This window comes from Haliotis cracherodii, unplaced genomic scaffold (genome assembly GCF_022045235.1).
Source record: "Haliotis cracherodii isolate W230 unplaced genomic scaffold, xgHalCrac1.p SCAF_2, whole genome shotgun sequence".
In the NCBI taxonomy this organism is placed as follows: Eukaryota; Metazoa; Mollusca; class Gastropoda; order Lepetellida; family Haliotidae; genus Haliotis; species Haliotis cracherodii.
This window is the reverse complement of record NW_027266275.1, coordinates 41,424,505-41,447,654: the sequence shown is the minus strand read 5'-3', so window position 1 is coordinate 41,447,654 and position 23,150 is coordinate 41,424,505. Positions and strand designations below refer to the sequence as shown.

The 23,150-nt window shown below is 41.2% G+C and overlaps 1 protein-coding gene across 1 annotated transcript; it reads left to right on the top strand.

The window, feature by feature from the left end:
- Positions 1-1,998: 1,998 nt before the first annotated feature.
- Positions 1,999-22,517, top strand: LOC139469125 (vacuolar fusion protein CCZ1 homolog). The gene is made up of 12 exons (XM_071251259.1): positions 1,999-2,209; positions 4,677-4,774; positions 5,026-5,116; positions 7,798-7,920; positions 8,778-8,867; positions 9,829-10,004; positions 13,797-13,943; positions 15,270-15,415; positions 17,920-18,037; positions 19,557-19,709; positions 20,913-21,040; positions 21,489-22,517. The coding sequence occupies exons 1-12, from the start codon at positions 2,135-2,137 to the stop codon at positions 21,542-21,544; spliced, it is 1,401 nt and encodes a 466-aa protein (XP_071107360.1). The 5' UTR covers positions 1,999-2,134; the 3' UTR covers positions 21,545-22,517.
- Positions 22,518-23,150: the final 633 nt, after the last annotated feature.

Here is a 23,150-nt window from a genome sequence, read left to right as displayed (position 1 = left end):
CTTTTTTCAGACGGTTGTACTGAGGGGAGGCGATGCCAGAAAAATTTGCTACAAATAATACTGGTAATAATAAGTGACCAAATCTAAGAAATGACACATGTCATGGACATTTTCAAAGTGATATTAATAGATCGAGAAATACTTCAGCAACGACACAATGTCCTGGCTAGGAGAGTGGAGCATATAACTTTCATGGTTGTGTAGCTATAGACATGGGCTTTTTTTAAAAGTCGTACTGCGCTGGGCATGTTTATTCAGTATAATGACATTATACCGGAATAGTATATATGCTTCTAATTAATGTCAATAGACCTGTAGTACATTTAAGTGTCTTTAGTCACAGGCGTGGTACTTTAAATCTGGTATGATGTTGTTTTGTAGTACGAAACACACAACTGTCAAGGTAATGATATCAGATTAGTGTCTAATGTAATAATTTCTTGGACCTTGCATGGGCTGCTTCTATTTCTAGTTGTGAAATTGGATGTGCATGGTGTATTTGGTATTTTGAATTACATATTATACGGTATTAGTGCAATTTGATTTTTTACCCTGCTATGGTCTGTAAAGTTCATAAATGAAGTCATCCGTGAGTGAAGGGGAAAGTTTAATCACAGATTCCTTGCACGGAATAATAAGAATTAGAATTTTTTCACTCACATGTATACGACAAAATACCTCCACAAAATATCAATCTAAAGCACCTACCAGGTACAAAAGTGTAAGAAGAAACAGGAATGCTTTCTTGAAGTACTGTGTGAAAACGTACACACATGATCATCCCACACAACATACAAGGCATGCCCGGTGTGCACCAACTCTGCCTTTTTAAAAGGCCATTGTTGCCTTTACCCAGCGCAGGAAGGCTCTGGAGAAGGACTGGGGCATGACATGTGTGACTTCATTTTCATCAAAGAGAAACTCAACGAAAGTAACATCATCCATGATGACCTGACCAGCGGTGTTCATTGACACAGATGAGACGGGGTCGGGGATGGAGGTGAGGGTTGACGGCAGGAGGGACACCATATCAGATCGAGATCAAGCGAATCAAATTATAATAAATCATGATAATGTTTCGTTTTTGAGGTGTTACAAAACAAATGAGATCGACAACGCATGTTTCCGAAGAATCAGACATTATTCAGGTTTTAAACTTTATCGATGAGAAAATCTTCATTATTTCTCCTTGATCATGGGTGGACTTCGATTTCAAAATAACCAGATACAAATCATTTACATGTAACGTCCTATCGCCCAAATATAACAATTCAAATAAACTTAAATAAAGCAGAACTTACTGGTATCTCGAACATAGCTACGTTACTCATGTTGTAGAATTCAAGCGATGTTCCAAATAACAGTCAGATATTATGAATACAAACACGATGTAGAAACAAGCGCACGGTAATTCATCAACATGGCCCAATAACATGATCTACAAGACCTAACATGATGCTTGCTACAGAAGGTACGGATAGAGCGCGGGAACACTCCCTGGTGCAATACAATACATACGAAGCGTGTGTGGAATATTAATTCATTATCCTTACTCGTCATACTATCTAGCTGTGTGATTGGCTCGTCAAAACGACCGGTGTCTACTGACATAGCGCTGTTATAGAGTTACTTCCGTTCACATCAAGTTCGTGGTTTGAATATTATCATAATTATCATGTCAACATGAGAGACACATTGCGATCACAAGGTTCATCCAACATATTGTCATCCAAACATATTTCCCCAAAAGAACATGTGCGATAATTATTTATTAATGGTATTTTAAGGACGAAAGGTTCATGGCATCATGTAATTATCTCCATTAAAAGTAACATAGTCAATAAACATTTGTGGATGACTTTATTCACTTTAATTTGTTGGTTTGAACACGCTTAGACTTCGGGAGTTTCTTGTCGTTATGAACCAATAAGGAAAGAACGCTTATTTAGAGTAACCTCCCTTCCCCTGCCGCTCGTAGCGCTACAGTTCCAATGTTTTCAGAATGGAGTGGAGGCGTGGTGGCTTTGGATGATGCCTCTGAATATTATCTAGTTTTTACTGTCGTGCGTATTTGGTAGTAATGAACGCATTGTATACGTTTTACAAGTAAAATCAATGTTCGAATAATTGCAATATGAGTTCTCGTGGATCAACTACACTGCTCAATTTCTTCATTTTCAACTCTGAATATGGACCCCGTGAGGGGGAGGTGAGATCATTTGACACAGTCTGACATTTCTGGATTATACCTCTTATAATACAACAAGCAATGAACCTGTCACATGTAGGGTTATAATGTGTACGCCTCAGCATGATAAGTCATGAGATTCATGGCTGATGATAAACAGCTATGACTTGCAAACATGTGTTGTATTTGTAATGACTTTTCAAGTTTGTATCCTCACCAAACCTTGTTGTGCAGTGTATCCCTGTCACCTGTTCGGCCAAAAAGCAGCCACAGGACCATGTAAAAAATAATAATGATAATAATAATAATAATAATAATACTACTAATACTAATAAACAAAAATCGCAAAAAACTGACAGACAACAAAAATAATGGTTAATGCTTACACTCACTTCTGCCCAAGGTCCTACCTATAACAGATTAACATGTGGAAGATTTTGTTGTGACCTATTTGGTAACCAGTTACTGTTGAAAACATGTCGCCAAAACCCTGCTGAAGCCACCATTGAAGACACTCACTTTAGAATATGATGAGGGGGCACGGGTGGCCCAGTCGTCTATGATTGTGGGTTTGAATTCCGGTTCTCCCCTATTATGTTTCTAGGTTTGTCAGCACCATACCCGTGCTCGTGGGTTTCACTGAAATGGTAAATGTCTAAGACCTGCATCACTTCGGGCTTTACTCCCAAATTAAGCAGACATGCCGTGATATAACTGGAATACTGTTAAAAGTGGCGTTAAACCCAGTTCACTCACTCACTCACTAGAATATGATGATGTATGAACCCTGGTCATTTTCTGAGTAGACCAGACATAATCTTTGCCTCAATACAACAATGAAGTGGGATACATTTACTGTATGTAAGGTGACTACACAAAAATCAATAAACGTTGCATATATTGCAGTGAATGCTCCAGTCAATACTGCAGAAATAGGCCACCAGTCATAGTGTACCAGGGGCGGTCGGGTAGCCTAGTGGTTAAAGCGTTCGCTCGTCACGCCGAAGACCCGGGTTCGATTCCCGACATGGGTACAATGTGTGAAGCTAATTTCTGGTGTCCCCCGCCGTGATATTGCTGGAATATTGCTAAAAATGGTGTACTCACTCACTCACTCACTCACTCACTCACTCACTCACTCACTCACTCACTCACTCACTCACTCACTCACTCACTCACTCACTCACTCACTCACTCACTCACTCACTCACTCACTCACTCACTCACTCACTCACTCACTCACTCACTCACTCACTCACTCACTCACTCACTCACTCACTCACTCACTCACTCACTCACTCACTCACTCACTCACTCACTCACTCACTCACTCACTCACTCACTCACTCACTCACTCACTCACTCACTCACTCACTCACTCACTCACTCACTCACTCACTCACTCACTCACTCACTCACTCACTCACTCACTCACTCACTCACTCACTCACTCACTCACTCACTCACTCACTCACTCACTCACTCACTCACTCACTCACTCACTCACTCACTCACTCACTCACTCACTCACTCACTCACTCATAGTGTACCAGCACTTTATGAATGACACTTGCTTAAAAGACACATTGTTTACATTTATGACATTGGCCACAAGATAATTTCATAATTTGGTGGAAAATATTCTCAGTGTTCCCGCTAGTTTTTTAAACTGCCAGTCCCAGTGGCCTGACAACTATAAAACAAATACCAGTCCCACCCAATTATTGTCAGTCCCAACTTTGAACACAAATAACTAACAGATGAAAATTACCTGGTTAACATCAATTTTCAATGCAGTTTACTTTCATGGCCGACAAATTCAGTGATGTCATTTCTGAAGTAACTCATTTAGACATCCATGTGATCCACTCTAAGTTCAATCACAAATTTTTTTTTTTTTTTAAATATTTCACTTTGATTCAAGTAAGTCACTACAAATAGATATTTAATCTCGAAGCTTAGCGAAATAATATTTCCTTGCACTAAACTGCTAAAAATAGACAACGGGAAACCCTGATGACAGACAAGCAGACTTCATTCAAAAGTAAAATGTTTTGACTATTGACAATGTTTTGTGTTGGTAACTACTGGTTAATGGGAACACTGATATTCTATTCACAGAACTTCTTTCTGCTCTGTCATGTTCTTGATGTCACTGCATTATGACCTGGTTGTCATGTTAGAATTTATAGCACTGTATTGTATCATTATCAGAATATCACTGCACATTATAACATGATAAATGTGCCTGCTTTTTTTAATTTGCTCTAAAACAGAAAAAACAACCACAAAGATATTGTGATGTTTCCTGATAGCTGAACCTAATGTCACATGTTTTATTTTAGAAGTTAAATTCTGTTTATGATACTTTTATGCAAATCTGTTGACATGATGGGTGATTTCCCTAAAACTTCTCTGGTAATAGCTGCAGATTCCCTGAAACTGGTATGATTTAGGTTAACTGAAGTTTGTTGCTTTTCTTTTGCAGGAAGAGAAGAAAATTATGTTCTATCACCCAAGTACAAGTGACATTGATACAAAGATCAAGAATATTGGGCTGAGTGAAGCCATTGTAAAATTTACAGAGTAAGCAAAATCATTTCTTTTTATATATGATTTATAGTTATACTGTTGTTTGTGTTTGTTTTGTTATCTAATAAACAATTCATAACATAACTCTGATCAACTAGTAAACAAGTGTAAATATTTAATTAACTATTCAACTCTCACCTAAATTGTTCTTCTCCACATACAGTTGTGATCTTCACCAATGACTTTATGCTTTGTATGTGATTTTCTGTATGCATTGCATCCGCTAAACTGTTTTCTAACTGCAGGACTTTCTCTGATAAGCCTTGTGAAAGTGTACACACCCTGAAAACCAGGCAACTCTTTCTGGAACCAGAGCCCAACTTCTGGATGGTGTTGGTAATTACAGTTGAAACAGTTTATGCTTCAAACACTGCTGTCAACCATAGTTCATGATATTTTATATTTATTACAGCGACTTGCTCTGCAGAACTGTATTGACAAACTCATTCTGGGTTTGATCTTTGGTCTGTCATCAGTATAAGTGTGCTGTGGGCTTTCACCAGTGAATGTCTACAGCCTGCATAACTCAGGGCTTTCACCCGTGACTGTCTACAGTCTGTATAACTCAGGGCTTTCACCAGTGACTGTCTACAGCCTGCATAACTCAGGGCTTTCACCAGTAACTGTCTACAGCCTGAATAACTCATGGCTTTCACCAGTGACTGTCTACAGCCTGCATAACTCAGGGCTTTCACCCGTGACTGTCTACAGCCTGAATAACTCATGGCTTTCACCAGTGACTGTCTACAGCTTGTATAACTCAGGGCTTTCACCAGTGACTGTCTACAGTCTGTATAACTCAGGGCTTTCACCAGTGACTGTCTACAGCTTGTATAACTCAGGGCTTTCACCAGTGACTGTCTACAGCTTGTATAACTCAGGGCTTTCACCAGTGACTGTCTACAGCCTGCATAACTCAGGGCTTTCACCAGTGACTGTCTACAGCCTGCATAACTCAGGGCTTTCACCAGTGACTGTCTACAGCCTGCATAACTCATGGCTTTCACCAGTGACTGTCTACAGTCTGCATAACTCAGGGCTTTCACCAGTGACTGTCTACAGCTTGTATAACTCAGGGCTTTCACCAGTGACTGTCTACAGCCTGCATAACTCATGGCTTTCACCAGTGACTGTCTACAGCCTGCATAACTCAGGGCTTTCACCAGTGACTGTCTACAGCCTGCATAACTCAGGGCTTTCACCAGTGACTGTCTACAGTCTGCATAACTCAGGGCTTTCACCAGTGACTGTCTACAGCCTGAATAACTCATGGCTTTCACCAGTGACTGTCTACAGCCTGCATAACTCAGGGCTTTCACCAGTGACTGTCTACAGCCTGCATAACTCAGGGCTTTCACCAGTGACTGTCTACAGCCTGCATAACTCAGGGCTTTCACCCGTGACTGTCTACAGCCTGAATAACTCATGGCTTTCACCAGTGACTGTCTACAGCTTGTATAACTCAGGGCTTTCACCAGTGACTGTCTACAGTCTGTATAACTCAGGGCTTTCACCAGTGACTGTCTACAGCTTGTATAACTCAGGGCTTTCACCAGTGACTGTCTACAGCTTGTATAACTCAGGGCTTTCACCAGTGACTGTCTACAGCCTGCATAACTCAGGGCTTTCACCAGTGACTGTCTACAGCCTGCATAACTCAGGGCTTTCACCAGTGACTGTCTACAGCCTGCATAACTCAGGGCTTTCACCAGTGACTGTCTACAGTCTGCATAACTCAGGGCTTTCACCAGTGACTGTCTACAGCTTGTATAACTCAGGGCTTTCACCAGTGACTGTCTACAGCCTGCATAACTCAGGGCTTTCACCAGTGACTGTCTACAGCCTGCATAACTCGGGGCTTTCACCAGTGACTGTCTACAGCCTGCATAACTCAGGGCTTTCACCAGTGACTGTCTACAGTCTGCATAACTCAGGGCTTTCACCAGTGACTGTCTACAGCTTGTATAACTCAGGGCTTTCACCAGTGACTGTCTACAGCCTGCATAACTCAGGGCTTTCACCAGTGACTGTCTACAGCCTGCATAACTCGGGGCTTTCACCAGTGACTGTCTACAGCCTGCATAACTCATGGCTTTCACCAGTGACTGTCTACAGTCTGCATAACTCATGGCTTTCACCAGTGACTGTCTACAGCCTGCATAACTCAGGGCTTTCACCAGTGACTGTCTACAGTCTGCATAATGTTGGGATTTCCTCCTATAGTATGCTGACATGCTATGATATGACTGAAATACTCATTTTAATAACCATGATAGCGATAATTATGAAGTATAATTTAATGTGACAAGAGAAATCAGCACACTGACATATTTGTGTATTCAGGATCATTGATTTTAGTTGCATCTTAGATGATCTTTTTGACACTTTTCTCCTTGGAATGCTGAAACCTGTAAACTGTCTCAAAGATTTTACTTGATGCACAAATGTGTATCCAATACGAGCAACATGTTGAGAATGGACACAGAAGATGAATATACCGTGTCAGACAGACACACAATAATATTCATGAAACTTAAAGTGTATCAAGAGCAGTTATGGGTGTTTATAATTTCATCCATCAATCAAGACCACTGTCCATATTATCATTGATTCATTCCAGGCTCCAAAGTAATTATCTAAACAAACAGTACACTACACCTTTTTCATTACTTTAGAGAACCATCATTTTGTCTGCAAGGACCCTTAAAATATTTATTTTTCATTGGGGAATTATTGCCATGGAACAGTCCAATATGAATTTTCTTAACCATAACTGTAGCCCTGATATATAAATGTAATCTTCTGGACCTTAAATATGCAAGTTGATTTCTTTGAACATGTTGAATCACTGAAAATTTGTTCTACATACATGTACTCAATTTTGCTGGGGAAGATACATTAAAGCTGGCAAACCTCTTCTAAAGGAAACTAATTCCATGTAGAACTGATCATCGTTGATAACTGTCGGCAGTTAACATGTTTTTGTTTTTTGTAAATGCCGATGCCACTGTTCACAGACTGTCTCGATTCCATATTCGGAGAAAACCAAAGATGGCAAATCTTACATTGAATACCGTGAAGACGACATCCAAGACTCGGTGTTCGAGGCAGTTGTCAGGCAGTCCTATCGCATGTTTCAGGTTAGCTGAAAAACACATTTACATTTACCTTTGTCACATACTGATATATGAGCATGGTATTTTAGAGGACAGTGTTTTGGTCAACAGCAATTATGAGGCCATCTCTTTAAAATCAGATACCTCTCTAATTCTACATGAAGATTTGATAAACCCTCCATAGAAAGTCACTTCAGGTGAATTTTCTAATCAGCAAATCAGTGCAGCATATCTGAATTTTGTATTTCTAAAATGAACTTAAACAGTCAGTTCCAAATGGAAAATAAGGAAAGTTGTGCTGTGTGGGTTGTGGATATTTATTAAACTCTGTCATTTCTGAGCACCATGACATCTAAACCCCAAAGTGTGTACTGTCAAGGATGCGCTGTTTGTTCTTTTTTTTTGGTTAAGATTGAAATTGTAGAATTGAGGTGGTAAGGAAAAGAAGGAAAGAACTCATACAACCTTCATTTAGGTTGGGCGTATCAACATTTGCTCCAGGTTCGCCAGACCTATGGAGGGTTTTGTCAGATCTCCATGCAGAGTGATATCTTTACAGGAGTAAAAAGTTTAACTTGAATATGATCATGGTGATTGCTAGGCTACCCCAAGTCACAACTGATGTTTGGTGTCTGTCTCCACCCCAGTATTCAGCCAGCTAAACACTGACTGAGTAACCCTATCAGCAGTGATGGTGACGTTGTGGGAAGCAATGCGTTTGTCAGAGGCATTCCACCATGCTAGTTTCAGGTCAGGCCTGTATGGGTAGTACCAGCACACTTGGTCAAAACAATAACTGCTGGGACCTTGTTAATTGTGGTTTGTCTTATTCTTATGTTATTTATGTTTTTTTATGCCAGAATGAATTCAATATGTTACAGTTCTTTAATGGGACCTTTGAAAACATTCTTGACAGAGCAGAGCGCAATGTCCAGTCTCTCATACAACGCTTGGATCATTTCTTTTCAAGGGTCAGTATGTGTGTCTGTGTCACTATTGTCATGATGGCAGAACCCAGGGGCTCAGTCAGCCAGAGAATTTTGTTGTTCTTTTGTTATGGATGAACAGTAAATGTAAATTCTACAAAAGTGAAATTTAGAATGCTGTATTTGAATGAAGTTATTCCTATTTTGAACATCTTTTATTTGTCTTTCTGTTATAACTTTTATATCAGATATTACCTTAATAACAGAATTATTGTTGTCATATTGAAGATAACCATGGCACACTTGTGACAACAACTCGAGACCTTTAATGAAGTGTTGGCAAACTTAAGTATAAAACAAGAGTCACAGAGGTTACATCAGACATGTTCCAATCAGTCCCGTCTCTAATGAACATGGAGACAGGGGTTGGGAGCAGGGTTGAACCTCACTCCAGTACTTCGTGGTTCTAGCGGTTCAGGCCCACCTGTCTACAGGCAGCCAAGATAGAGGTGTGACTCCTGAAACACCTGCAGTCTCTCAGTATAATGTGCTGCTTCTTTCTCCTGTGTGGTTATCAAGAAAAGTATCATGAAAAAATACATTTACAATCTCATTAAGATCAGATCTTAGTTCTCGCTACTGCTATAAGTAAAGATCTGAAGACATCCCATTACAGGTCAAGTCAGACTGATCTTTTGCGAACTTTGACCAAACAAATGGAATGACTGACAAGAAGTCGACATTAGCCAATTAAAAGGCGGCTTTCTTGTGCTTTACAGCACTAGTTTGAAACTGTTGTTTGGAATACTCTGTGTTAAAAGTTTCGAGGTTGCATGATTAGAAAACACATTCTGACTGTCACTTTCCTTATCTGGTAAGCAATGTTCTGACTGGTCGAATGCGAGGTTGTTCTGACGTGCCCCTTGATGGGATGTCCTCAGATCTTTGTTTAGCTAGTATCGAGAACTAAGATCTGATTTTAATGAGATTGGTACATTTATTTCAGTATTTATTGACACTCCGTCTTCACCAAAGTGACATCCTAGATGTGTTCAATGGCATCCACTTCCTCCCACTGGACAAGAACACGTACCTCCGCATCCAATGCTTCATCAACCACCTGGAAGCCACCTTCCCATCCGTCAAGTACACAGCCTTCCTCTACAATGACCAGCTCGTCTGGTGAGGCCTCACCTGGGGGAGAACAAGCTCCTCAATCACTACAGTGTCAGACCTTAATGACAGGAGGGGCCATGTTTAACCCCTCATCATTATCTGTTGGGGTAGAGTACCATCACTGTCCAGTAGGACGAGGAGCGTCCCACATTCAACCTGGACTTGGATACTATTTCCAGTCATGAATCCGAGGCTTGTGTTAGTTTCTAATGTTATGTGTAGTATGTGTATGACATTATATAATAATAATAATGTTTAAACTTATCCAATTATATACAATGCATTTATCCCTACTCCTCTTGATCCTTGGTGGAAATGTGCTTGATAAATCTTTCCAGCTTCTAAAAAACAATTCACCAGAACACATCCCAACATCACCATTGTCATCGCCCAAACAAATGGGTCACACACTGTCATCCCATGCATAGCAACCTACACGACCTGAACAAGTGAATACCCCTGCCATATCATTCTCTTCATACCCACACAGTGGAGACATGCAATGTTTTAGCGAATATACAGTAGAGCACGGATATGACGAACAAGGATAGAGCAAACAAGCGGATACAACAAACTGTTAAAAAATCTCTGAAATGTAGAAGTACCTCTTCCAGCTCTCATGAACTATGTTGTGACTGAAGTGTTGATAAGCGTTGTTCAACGTTCAACGTTGTTGTGTGGACATCTGATGGAAGATTCCTTCAACGTGTAATTACACAAGTGCCATAGAAGAGAGAATGATATTGCTCGAAATCAAAGTACTCTGACAAGCACAAACCATCTTCTGCTACGATGATCTGTGAAACCACCTCCGGAAACCCACCTTGCTTGCTCTATAGGTGGCTGATGACGATGTCTCAAATAGTTTTCCTTCCGACAACATCTTTGCTGTGCTGGATCAACAGTCCGTCCCTAAAGCGTCCAGGTCCACGTTTACCTCAGAACTGCTAGCTACCGTGGACGTTCACATTTTTTCACATTTTTGTTTTCTTCCATTGATTTATCCGAACCTGCCTCAACTATGCCACTGATCGCCCCCCTTAGTGCTCCTAGGCTGTCCGCTACATTTCACCTTTCATCTACTGCTTTTCCCACGATGTTCAGATTGATGACAATCGTTTCTTCGACCAAAGCTAAAGGTACTGGTACTAGTAGAACAGGGTCACCCTCTACTAAGGTTCGATGGAGTAAGAATCAGTCTCGCACTTCTTTCAAGAGTCCCTGTTCCAAGAAAACTTGATCATACGTTTGGCACTCAAAAGATCGCTCTCCTAAGAATCCAGTCATGCCCGTTGTAGACTCACCAATAGGCGGAAGACTAGTGTCTCTTTGCAGGGGTTTGGGCCATCCCTGGCGATCCCTTCATACTCGCTCCTACAGACCGGTTACTGATTTTATGGTGAAAAATAAGCTTCTGGGACAACCAGATCATTTGTTTACCATCCCGTCACTGGCATCCATTCTGAGTCCTGCTGACCTTGAGGATGTCTCTTTCTGACCATTTCGAGCTCTCTGAATCTACCTTGAGGCTGAGAGACCACTTCGGAGCTCCTGGAAAAGGTTTTTTGTCCCCATCAAAGGAAGTTTCCCTACTACGATCCCATTTTGGCTTTGCCTGCTTTACAACTTTGCTGGATTGTCTCCTCCTGTCACGTCCAATCCTCACGAGACCCATGCCGTCGCCTCTACCATCGCCTTGCACAGCAACTGCACCCTCTCCGCCATTATGGAAGGGTGCTTCTGGAAGTCAGATATAGTCTTCACTTCCCTCTATCTCCATGACATATCTGTTACAGATGTCAAGGGTCTTCACCAGCTGGTCCCTTGGTCCTGGCACAGCATCTGTCGACTTACACCAGCTCTGATAGTTGATGTGTGTACCCGCTCTTGTTTTTTTCGTACTGCGTATCATGTGTGTACAGAATATATCCTGGAACTTCAGCTTCTGTGTTTAGCGTATTTTATTAGTCAGATTTCCAGACTCAGTACCCAATCAGACGGTGGATTATATCGTCTGTAGAGACTTCGGTCTTTAACATCAAAGTCATAGCAAGGGGCAGCCTTTTGGACAATGTCCCAAATCCTCACCTGCTCACTGCTGCTTTAGGCATGTGCAGCCTGGTATTAGTTTGAAGATCCTCTTGTGAATGTTGTCGATCATTCCTCTTCTCGTCTTAGCTTGCTTCAATCCCTCGGGCGATTTGATAACTTTGATGATGCATTAAAAAAGATGCCGAGCAGGTGCACCTATTGTCTGTGGGAGATGTCGTGCAGGTGCACCCTATTGTCTGTGGGAGATGTCGAGCAGGTGCACCCTATTGTCTGTGGGAGATGTCGTGCAGGTGCACCCTATTGTCTGTGGAAGATGTCCAGCAGGTGCACCCTATTGTCTGTGGGAGATGTCGTGCAGATGCACCCTATTGTTTGTGGGAGATGTCGAGCAGGTGCACCCTATTGTCTGTGGGAGATGTCGAGCAGGTGCACCCTATAGTCTGTGGGAGATGTCGAGCAGGTGCACCCTATTGTCTGTGGGAGATGTCGAGCAGGTGCACCCTATTGTCTGTGGGAGATGTCAAGCAGGTGCACCCTATTGTCTGTGGGAGATGTCAAGCAGGTGCACCCTATTGTCTGTGGAAGATGTCCAGCAGGTGCACCCTATTGTCTGTGGGAGATGTCGAGCAGGTGCACCCTATTGTCAGTGGGAGATGTCGAGCAGGTGCACCCTATTGTCTGTGGGAGATGTCATGCAGGTGCACCCTATTGTCTGTGGAAGATGTCCAGCAGGTGCACCCTATTGTATGTGGCAGATGTCGAGCAGGTGCACCCTATTGTCTGTGGAAGATGTCCAGCAGGTACACCCTATTGTATGTGGCAGATGTCCAGCAGGTGCACCCTATTGTCTGTGGGAGATGTCATGCAGGTGCACCCTATTGTCAGTGGGAGATGTCGAGCAGGTGCACCCTATTGTCTGTGGGAGATGTCGAGCAGGTGCACCCTATTGTCTGTGGGAGATGTCCAGCAGGTGCACCCTGTTGTCTGTGGAAGATGTCCAGCAGGTGCACCCTATTGTCTAGAGGAGATGTCGAGCAGGTGCACCCTATTGTCTGTGGAAGATGTCCAGCAGGTGCACCCTATTGTCTAGAGGAGATGTCCAGCAGGTGCACCCTATTGTCTGTGGAAGATGTCGAGCAGGTGCACCCTATAGTCTGTGGGAGATGTCCAGCAGGTGCACCCTATTGCCTGTGCTTGTTATAGCTGATTTCATGGTGTGTTTTCCCGCTTACGAGTTCTAGTCTAGACAGTGTAAAGAATCTATATTTCTCTGTTATGACCCATTTGTTTGGGTGGTGACCATGGTGATGCTGGGATGTGTTCGAATGAAATGTCGTTTAGAAACAGGAGCCTTTGTTCAATCATGTTTCCGCATAGCATCAAAAGAAGAAGGAAGAAATGCATAGTGTGAGTTAGGATAAGTACATAGGCATATAGGTATATGGGGTCACAGGGCTAGCACAGAATGTGTAAAGTGCCACAGTTCACTGTGCAGAGTTACATCCCTTAGCCATGCCTGGATCTAATGATCATGGGTTCGATGGTTCAATAGGTTTTATGTTCACCCAGATTATAATGCTTGGTTGGTGAGCACCCTACTTCTGCTATGGGTGGTAAACATCTGCTACTTGCATCACTGAGCATTGTTAAGACCAAGTGTGAAAAGTCATCAATATGATAGTTTGCTTTCAGCATGAATATAATATCAGTTCATTATAATGAGACAAGTGTATGTTGACGTTGTAGGAGTGGTCTGAATCAGGATGACATGCGGATCATGTACAAGTACCTCACCACCAGCCTCTTCCCCTCCCACATGGAACAGGAGCTACACGGTGGCGGTGGAGGACAGTCTCGCTCCCCCTCATCTGGACAGACACCACACTTTGCTCAGTGAGGACTTGCTTCGTTTGAACTAGATCATTCTGTATTGTTATACCTCTATTAAGAATCTACAAAACAATACCTTTCAATGTAGACCCCTAAATCATGTGACTGACTCTGACCTCGAATATTGACTGGTCACGTGATGAGTCTTGACTCATCTGCTAGAAAACAAGATGGTGTCTGGTACAAACATTTCTTTGTTCGCAGCTATGTTACTGTACTGAAACAGGACGGATTAAAGACTTCATAAACTTATACAGTGAATTTTAGTTAAACAAAACGGATGATGACTCTCGACGTTTCTATGCGAAAACAAGGACCCTCGGACCCGACCCCTTACCTGTGTCCTCAATTTGAGCAGAGCACCTCAGGGGTCAGTTCCTCCGGTCCTTGTTTTCTCCTATTGACCTCGTCAAGAGTAATTATTTCTATAATAATACTGCAGTGGTATTGAGAATTTTGAAAAAGTTGCAGAAAACAAGTGTTGATATTTAGCAGTAGTTTTCTTCCTCAGATGATAATGTTTTTTGTATATATTTTGATATAGTATTCACGACCGTCCGTACGTACGTCTGTACGTCCATACGTCCTGTTTGTTGCCACGATATCTCAAGAACTAAACACTGGATTGTCTTCATATTTGGCACTATGGTGTATATACAGACACCACAGACACCAGTCGGTTTTGGTGACCTTGACCCCATTTTCAAGGTCACAGCAGGCAAATCTGCTTTTGGAGTTGGAAAACGTTGTTGCCGCAATATCTCAAGAACTAAACACTGGATTGTTTTCATATTTGGAACTATGGTGTATATACAGGCAGGGGACATTTCGTCACTTTGTGACAAATACTTGTTTCATAGTATAATATGATTGATTGTTAAACAGTGTATACAATTCAGTGATAATTACTGGATGTGGAAGAAAGGTTTATATAGCTAGATTAAAGTAAGTTCCTTGGTATATGCCCCTTGTTTGATACAAATCTGACGGTGTTGACTTATTTGAATCTAGACAGGGTTTGTCATTTTTTCAAAAGAACCAGCACCTGTCAGCTGGATGCTGATCTTATGCTGATACCACAATCCTAGGTCCAGCTTTGGCTGACATTTTGAACTGTCAAATTAGCAACACAGTGATGTGGCTCTGTATTATATATAAGTCACACTGTGGCTGAAATATTGCCGACATGGTTTCGAATGTTAACTCACTCACTGTTGTATATGAGCAATTGTGCACTGTTGTTTAAGACAAAACTATGTGAATGGCTTTCCACAGATGTACCAACATAGGGATCAAACTGTTTGTCATAATGGTGTTTACTTGTTGCAGATTTATAGCAGGTCCCCCAAGCCTGAAGGATGAGAGCAACCTCGGCAAAATCCCCCGAGTCTTCATCAACACAGAGGAGGAGAACGAGGAGTGTCAGCTGCTTGTGTACAAGGCCATGAGCTCCAGTATCTGCATGCTGGTCAATGGTGAGTAAAGCCATGAGCTCCAGTATCTGTATGCTGGTCAATGGTGAGTAAAGCCATGAGCTCCAGTATCTGTATGCTGGTCAATGGTGAGTATAGCCATCAGCTCCAGTATCTGTATGCTGGTCAATGGTGGGTATAGCCATGAGCTCCAGTGGCTGTATGTTGGTCAATGGTGAGTATAGCCATGAGCTCCAGTGTCTGTATGCTGGTCAACAGTGAGTATAGCCATGAGCTCCAGTATCTGTATGCTGGTCAATGGTGAGTAAAGCCATGAGCTCCAGTATCTGTATGCTGGTCAATGGTGAGCATAGCCATGAGCTCCAGTATCTGTATGCTGGTCAATGGTGAGCATAGCCATGAGCTCCAGTATCTGTATGCTGGTCAATGGTGAGTATAGCCATGAGCTCCAGTGTCTGTATGCTGGTCAATGGTGAGTAAAGCCATGAACTCCAGTATCTGTATGCTGGTCAATGGTGAGTATGGCCATTAGCTCCAGTGGCTGTATGCTGGTCAACAGTGAGTATAGCCATGAGCCCCAGTATCTGTATGCTGGTCAACAGTGAGTATAGCCATGAGCTCCAGTATCTGTATGCTGGTCAACAGTGAGTATAGCCATGAGCTCCAGTATCTGTATGCTGGTCAATGGTGAGTAAAGCCATGAGCTCCAGTGTCTGTATGCTGGTCAATGTTGAGTATAGCCATGAGCTCAAGTGGCTGTATGCTGGTCAACAGTGAGTATAGCCATGAGCTCCAGTGTCTGTATGCTGGTCAATGGTGAGTATAGCCATGAGCTCAAGTGGCTGTATGCTGGTCAACAGTGAGTATAGCCATGAGCTCCAGTGTCTGTATGCTGGTCAATGGTGAGTATAGCCATGAGCTCCAGTGTCTGTATGCTGGTCAATGGTGAGTAAAGCCATGAGCTCCAGTGGCTGTATGCTGGTCAATGGTGAGTATAGCCATGAGCTCAAGTATCTGTATGCTGGTCAACAGTGAGTATAGCCATGAGCTCCAGTGTCTGTATGCTGGTCAATGGTGAGTAAAGCCATGAGCTCCAGTGTCTGTATGCTGGTCAACAGTGAGTATAGCCATGAGCTCCAGTATCTGTATGCTGGTCAATGTTGAGTATAGCCATGAGCTCCTGTATCTGTATGGTGGTCAACAGTGAGTATAGCCATGAGCTCCAGTGTCTGTATGCTGGTCAACAGTGAGTATAGCCATGAGCTCCAGTATCTGTATGCTGGTCAATGGTGAGTATAGCCATGAGCTCCTGTATCTGTATGCTGGTCAACGGTGAGTATAGCCATGAGCTCCAGTGTCTGTATGCTGGTCAACAGTGAGTATAGCCATGAGCTCCAGTATCTGTATGCTGGTCAACAGTGAGCTCCAGTGGCTGTAAAGCTGTGAACTGTATGTGTACGCTGGTATACACTACTGAATTGCACCCTGAATATGCCTCCATGTACATGTAGTAGAGGGAGATGCTCACACACGCTGTTTGTCAGGCCATAATACATGCTTCCACTCCATGATAATGGTGTGTTACGTGGCGCTCCCAGCAAGGTAAAACTAGATGTTGAGTGCATATAAACCCACTCACAGTGAGGATGTTCCGATGCATCTACAGCATTACTACATACAATCAAGAGTTGGTATTTGTTGCATGTAAATAGCACACATTTTGTCACATGTTTAATATGCATCAGTTCTTTTGGATAATGTTCCAAGCAAGAATAGGTTCCTCTAACCTCAGTTGTATGGCAATGGCACTACTGTAAACAGGGAATTTTTTGCGACCGTTTTATTATTGCGAGTTTTACGAACGAGACTCAATCGCAAAAATTAAAAACGCAAAAATAAGTATAAATAATAGATACATATTTTATTCATTGCAACACGTCATCAAATGTTGAAATCATCAACCAGAAACAACAGGTTACTCAATAAGTTAAAAAAACAAATGAATGCAGAATGGTCACACAATACATCACAAATGACAGTGTAAACAGACCAATTAGTGTCACTGTTGCCTCACAGTACTCCTGCCTTCTTCCAACCTCGCTTGATTGCGTCAGTGTCCTTTGCAATTTTGTCCACACAGGAAACAAGCCATCTTGCGTGAATCGGTTTCATGACACTGGTCAACTTTCCGGCCAACTCAGATAAACTAGCTTCGGAGAGAAGCTGTCTATTGTTTGGTAATCGAGGTGTCATCTCAAAACGGCAACTCGCAAAAATATCTCGTCGCAGTATTGTCTTTGGTGTGGTATTCGCAATATTTTAACGGCGCAGAAATAAAGCTGTTTACAGTATGTATTTTGTTGCAAGCAACATTTATATGCAGCCTGTATACTCAAGAAAGGATTGCTTCATCACATTGATATTACTCAAACCATGAAATGAAGGTCATATTGATGTTAACTGAAGGTTATCAAAGTACTGTAAATAATTTATGGATTTATTATTGTAAAAACAAGGACATTAGATTTGTGTACATTTTGTTTCAGTCAAAAATACAGTTTCGTTTGACATGTGTCGGAAGCTGGATGGATTTCTTGGTCCACAGATGAGCAAGTTGTCATCGGACATCAGCGAGCAGTACTCCAAGAGGCCTGCCGCTCTCAGGTACATGGAGAACCTCAGTACCACAACTACAATGTGGTGGTGTGGAACCTAGCTCATTGTGTGTCATTGTACCCCACTGACATGGGTCTTAGGTGCAGCTTTCAACCAGTGGTCATCTTCCCAGGGCAAGGGCGTTAAGTGACTGTAAAAGTCCTGTTTCCATCCTTTGCCGAACTAGGCTGCAATTATGGAGTTACATTTTGGCTGGAATTCTGAGTCCATGCATAGTCCAATCAAAACTGCGTTACGAACTGGACATCCGGTTCGTAAACAACATGGATTTCAACGTCCAGCATCGACTGCAGGATTTGCAAAGCCTGTGTACCGCCAACTTGGTGTCGACAGATATTTTGCAAATTCTTTTATGTTTTTTATCAAGGTACTCACGTGATTTGATGCACTTCGTGAGATAAGGCCCCCTTAGATATTGATTATCGATCAGATCGTCTTGACTGGGTGCCGCCATTTTGTTTGAAGCAAATGCAAGTGATATGGGAAATGGAATCTGATTGGTCAATAGAAGGAACATAGAAGGGACATAACTCATGATAGCCACTGGTGGCGCTAAAATTGAGCCTGGAAATTCCAGCCTAGTTCGGCAAGGGTGGAAACTTGACTTTTATAGTCAGTTAACTCCCTTGCCTTGGGAAGATGACCAGTGGCTTGCCTCAACAAGACTTGAGGTTTAGAGGTTGCCATGATATAGATGCAATATTACTGACTACAGCATAAAAGAGCTATGACTGTTCAAAGCGGCTTTGAACCCAACTCACTAACCTTGAACCGTTCATACATTGATGTATTGTTACTACAAGCTAAGCCATAAGCTGTTTGGAATAAGAGTATCTGTGACATGAAGCCTGATGAGAAGTATAAGTCTTTATTATATACTTCAATGTGAAAGACGGGGTTTTCTGAAGTTGAGAAAAGTGATATTTTCACTGGAGTGAACATAACTCTTTGACAGAACTGTTGTCATACAAGAGTTGCCTCCCCACAAATTGTTCCCCTTTATCTTAAGTGTATAGCCAATACAAAAACTGCTGACTTCCTTCTTACGTTAGTTCCACATTGACAAGGCATAATAATGACAGATTGTCATTTATGGAGTTAACCCTTGTAGTTTGTCATTCTCTTGAATATGTTTCGTTATAAACTGTTAATTTCTCATTTAACTCGTCCACTGAGACTGTTTGTTTTGCAAAGAGCCATTTTTGTTACTTGACCAGCGTGTATTCTTTTGCCTCCACAAGCGATCTCATAGAATATTTTTTTGTTAAAGTTGATTTTGTATATAATCATATCTAAATGTATGACAAAGAATTTTCGTGACCCTAAATATTTTTTGTTAGTTTGCTTTATATTTGTTAAGATTTTGCAAACTACTTTTTCACTAGTAAATACAAGGGGTGGTGAACTGTCCCTGTGTGTTAGGTTTCATTGTTTTACAGAGGGAATGGAGATATTTTCACGAGTGGTGTAACATGAAATATCCTCTATTTACTTGACTGTTTCACAGCACCACTGACCCCCAGTTTAAGTATATATACTTCAACCACATGAACCTGGCACAGAAGACCACAGTCCACATCGAGATCCGGAAACTGACCGGGGTCAACATCCCCCAGGAGACACTGCGCCTTCTGGCGGACATCAACGCTGACCTCACAAGGTTCAACAGATTCCGTATATTGTTTAAGATAGTGTCACTTTTTGGTTCCACCATTTTTATCGCTCTGCTTGCCTCTAACTATAATATGCAAACACTGACGAAGTGTTAATCATTTCTTCTCTAACTCATAAATGATTCTGTATTTCTTGATGAAATTTGAGTAGCACATTGGATATCACACAACCATGTTGGTAATCTGATTAAGACAGGTCTCCAGCAACCTATGCTTGTTATGACAGGTTAAAAAAAGGATCGGGTGGTCAGCTTGGTGACTTAATCAATGGTGTGACATTGTTTCCTGACAGAGTGGGACATTGCTCATGTTGTAGTATTTTTAAAAACCCGCAAGAAAAGAACATCATATATCAATTCAGGAAATCTTTCCTTGTCATGCTATTTTGTTATATAGTTTTAATTTTATAACTTATCCTGCATTTCTCCTTAATGCATTTACTGCTTGTTCTTGGCTGAAGGGACAGCTGTGTGAGGTCTTGCTGAAGAAGTTGTTCCAACTAGTTGTGTGGCTAATCCTATCAAACAACTTCTTCTTCAGCAAGACCTCACACAGCTCTTCCTTGTCAAGAAGAAGCAGTAAATCATTATGGAGTAATGCCGGATAAGTATACAAATGTAAAAAGTAACTAGTTTGTACTAGATTTAGGGTTTTGAAATGTAACATTGCCATCAAATTAAAAGCTCCTCCTACTGAAAAAATACCATCACTGTTTCACATTCTTGGAAGGTGTAGGAAGCATCTAGAATGGAAGGATTCATTTGGTTTAGTCATCAGTCATAATATCACTTGTACTCGGACGCTTTGATAATAACCTATTGGGTATAACCACTTATAATGAGATGTCTGACATAATTTGTTTGTGATTTAAAAGGGTGGGGGGTATTGATGACTTTATCGTCTTGTGCTTTTTGTTACAATGTTGCCATACATGTTGTCATGGTTTTAGTAACTGACGTGTAGACACATGATGAGAGTGAAATAGTAGCAAGAGTTACAAGAGTGAAATCATCCAAAAGAAAGTTGTTGGTTCTCAGAAAAACCCTCGCCAGAAACCCTGCATAAAACAATGAAACTCGTTTGTAGAATAAGAAGAAATAACATACGTAAGTTCCAATAACTCTCAAGATTATTTACTGACAACCAATTGGTATTATCTTGTCAGTGTTTATAGCAAGTGTTGTTTCCAGGGGTAACGAGGATGGAGAAACGATAGTGAAGACACTGTCAGACTACTGGGTGGTTGGGAAGAAATCCGACCAGCGGGAGTTCTACGTCGTCATCAATCAGAAGAATGCCAATCTCATAGAAATCAATGGTAAGCATGTAATCAGAGAAAGCATGTTGGAAAACATGAAAAGTAAATGTAAGATTTAGTGTTGAAGTAAAATCTGTTATCTTATGAAAACATGAATTAATTGTTTAAGAAATAATCCCTTTTTATTCCCGGCATATAATGCGGGGTGATATAGCGATCAGCCAGTCTGTCCTTCCATCCGTCTGTCTGTCCATCTGTCCGTCCGTAATCATTTCCATTTCCGTGGCAGAATTCGAAAACAATTCAGTGTATTTGATCGAAACTTGGCAAATCTATCAGGCACATACTGAAGTGGTGCCTTTTGATACTTTGGATTTTTCTAATTTTATTTTTTAAATTTTTTTATGGAATTGAAGTGGGACATAGACTCAATTGGGGATGGGGTTCGTTTCCGGGGCAGAATTCGAAAACCATTCAGCACGTGTTAACAATTTTTTGTTTGTTACAGAGGAAGTGAAGAAGCTATGCTCAATGCACCTGAACAGTATATTCTTCCTGGACTGATACCTGCACTGATACCTGCACTGTGTAAATGATATGCCATCTGTCTGGATGCATGTATGAATAATATCCCAGCTGCAGAGATGCCTGGCTGTGGACGGAGCTTGTTGATGACAGAAACTTGCTAGTTCTGTTGTCGTGTGTCACATCCATATGGACACTTTAATTTCAAGAATAGTAGGATATCCAAATTTGACTTTGATTTATTTGCGTAAAAGAGCCTACATGATGGAAATGTGCATTGTTATGAAAATATTTCTTGTGATCCCCATCAAGAGAGTAGCCCTCGTGTGAGGTGAGGATACAGTAGTTGTTGACGTTGTCAAGATATCAAGTTATGGATGTCTGGAGCACAGTTACTGGTGGACATCTAAAAAACATCCGGAAAATGTTTTCACCGGAGGCCTTTCCCAAGGCTTCTAGGCTACAGCTGTTAACAAAACAGATGTTACAATCACTAATGTAACACAATTTGCGTAGATTAATGATAGTTGTTTACATGAACAAATTGTAATTTTCAGAAATCAACCCACTTTGATTGATGTTTATCACGGGGTATCCTTGCTATTGAAAGATTCAGTCAAGGGAAGGGTTACACAGGTTTAGTGGACACTGATTGATCATGACACCAGAACAAAATCTGTAAAAAATAGTTGAAGCAGTTATTATTAAATAAAAGGTAAATTGTCATGACAAATATTATGTCAACCAAAAATATTCTTGTTTATTGTGTTGAAAATCATGCCCGAAGATTCACCAACTATTGTGCAGGTAGATATGACTGGAAAGTGAAATCATGACAATGTAGCAGCTGTGTGTGTGCAAATCCACTTCACATTAGATGAGAATTCACTAGATGTACATCACAAGATGTGTATATATATATTTATATGCCAGTGCATTCACAGTATGTTTATTCTGCTGTATATTAAAATTATTATGGTATTTTTTGTAAATAAATTATGCTCCAAGAATCTGATTTTTTTATATTTTCATGTGTGTATACAATATCTCATTTACAAGGCCATAGTCAAATGATGTTTAGAATTTGTATCACCAACATTCCAAGTGCAGAAAACAATTGACTCAATTGTGTGGTTATTTGAGATCACTCACCATTTTGTCAAATAGCTGGTCAAAGAATAAATTAAGTTTATTATCCCCTGCCACGAAGTTCTTCTGTCCTTCTGTCCGTCACATTTTGTTTCCGGAGCAGATCTTGAAAACCGTACCATATTTCTTCACCAAACTTGGCACATAGATAAGTGTAGTGGTGAACTGGTGCCTTTTGATAGTTTGGGATTTAAAAAAAAAAAAAAAAAAAATTCCGAGTTTCCATGGCAACGACTTTGATTTAGACTGAAAATGGCGTAGTCCTCGTTTCCGGAGCAGATCTTGAAAACCGTACCATATTTCTTCACCAAACCTGGCACATAATGTCATCTCGCAGTATTGAATACATTTCCTTTCTTGTTGGTAAGTTCTGCATTGCTTGTTTGTATGTTCCTCCAAAAGTGTCATGGACACAGTTGTTGCATTCACTGACTTACTTGCTTGATAACAGTTTTAGAACCTACACCGAAACCATCGCTCCTAATTTTAATATAGA